Source organism: Perkinsus marinus (assembly GCF_000006405.1).
Source record: "Perkinsus marinus ATCC 50983 genomic scaffold scf_1104296957608, whole genome shotgun sequence".
NCBI classification, from domain to species: Eukaryota; Perkinsozoa; order Perkinsida; family Perkinsidae; genus Perkinsus; species Perkinsus marinus.
In genome coordinates this window covers 1-1028 of record NW_003207060.1, presented here as the reverse complement: position 1 = coordinate 1028, position 1028 = coordinate 1, and the positions used below count along the sequence as shown (strand labels likewise).

The 1028-nt window shown below is 49.1% G+C and overlaps 1 protein-coding gene across 1 annotated transcript; it reads left to right on the top strand.

The window, feature by feature from the left end:
* Positions 1-622: 622 nt before the first annotated feature.
* On the top strand, positions 623-920 carry Pmar_PMAR003955 (hypothetical protein; the record flags this gene model as incomplete). The annotated part of the gene is made up of 1 exon (XM_002774716.1): positions 623-920. A coding segment is annotated over one exon (298 nt), but the record flags the coding sequence as incomplete, so codon positions are not given.
* Between the last annotated feature and the right edge of the window lie 108 nt (positions 921-1028).

Below are 1028 nucleotides of genomic sequence, written 5' to 3'. Positions count from 1 at the left end.
GAGACGCAAGGTATCAGACTATTGATGAATGAGACGACGTCCTCATCTACTATTAGCTATCGATTAACACTATCGTGTTAATATCAATGAGAGAGTAAGCGTCATCCAATGGGCACGAAGGGAGTTGTTAGCGGATATTACTATCATCTCGGACCTCAAGAGCCTGTTGTAGACGACCTATACTTATATTTGACGCCCTGTATATTTGTGTCGCTATGTATAGCCTTCGACCCACTGCGAAGCTATGATTGTTTAATATCATCAACCGGCCCCTCTCTCAATGCAAATCCACTGCCAGCCTCCTCAACTTTAAATGCGATTCACATTCACGATACAAGAATCGCTCTGTAATTGTATTATTCACCCCACGACGAGGTTTTCACTGACAAACTTGTCGGCTTTCATGGACAATGAGTGTATACCGCACTGAGCAAAGTATCTTGTGAAACGAGTGGACGATACGTATGCTCGCCACAACTAATGAGACGCAGTCATCAAGGTTATGGATCGTGGATGCTATGACAGCTCATGAGTCGCCGATTGTGCGAGTCACACTCGAAATGTGCCTTCTTAGTCATCCAGTTAGTCTCAGCTTACCGCCGCTCATTTGCATTTATCTATGATGGCTTCACGGACTTTCTCCGCTGTTTTCGTCGCTCTCTGTGCTTTCCAGGACATCAATTCCGTGACGGGCAACGCCAATGACTGCGACACAGAGTGTGCCACAACTTACCCTGGGTCATATTGTAAGTATTGGAAGATGCCGAGCACCTGCTTCGGCTCGGATGCCCCGTGCTTCTGCGGCACGAGTGGACCGACTGAGGCTCTCCGAGGTTCCACATCCTCTGCTGCAGTCACGGATGAGGTCACTGAGGCCGCTACAAGCGAAGAAGGTACGACAGCAGCTCCCGAAGCAACGAGTACGACTGGTTCTGAAGCTACTGTCGATGCCACAGTGGCGGCCAGTACAGCTGTTATGACCGATGAGGTGGCTGTCACTACTGCACCTCCTGTGACTGGCGAAGTGA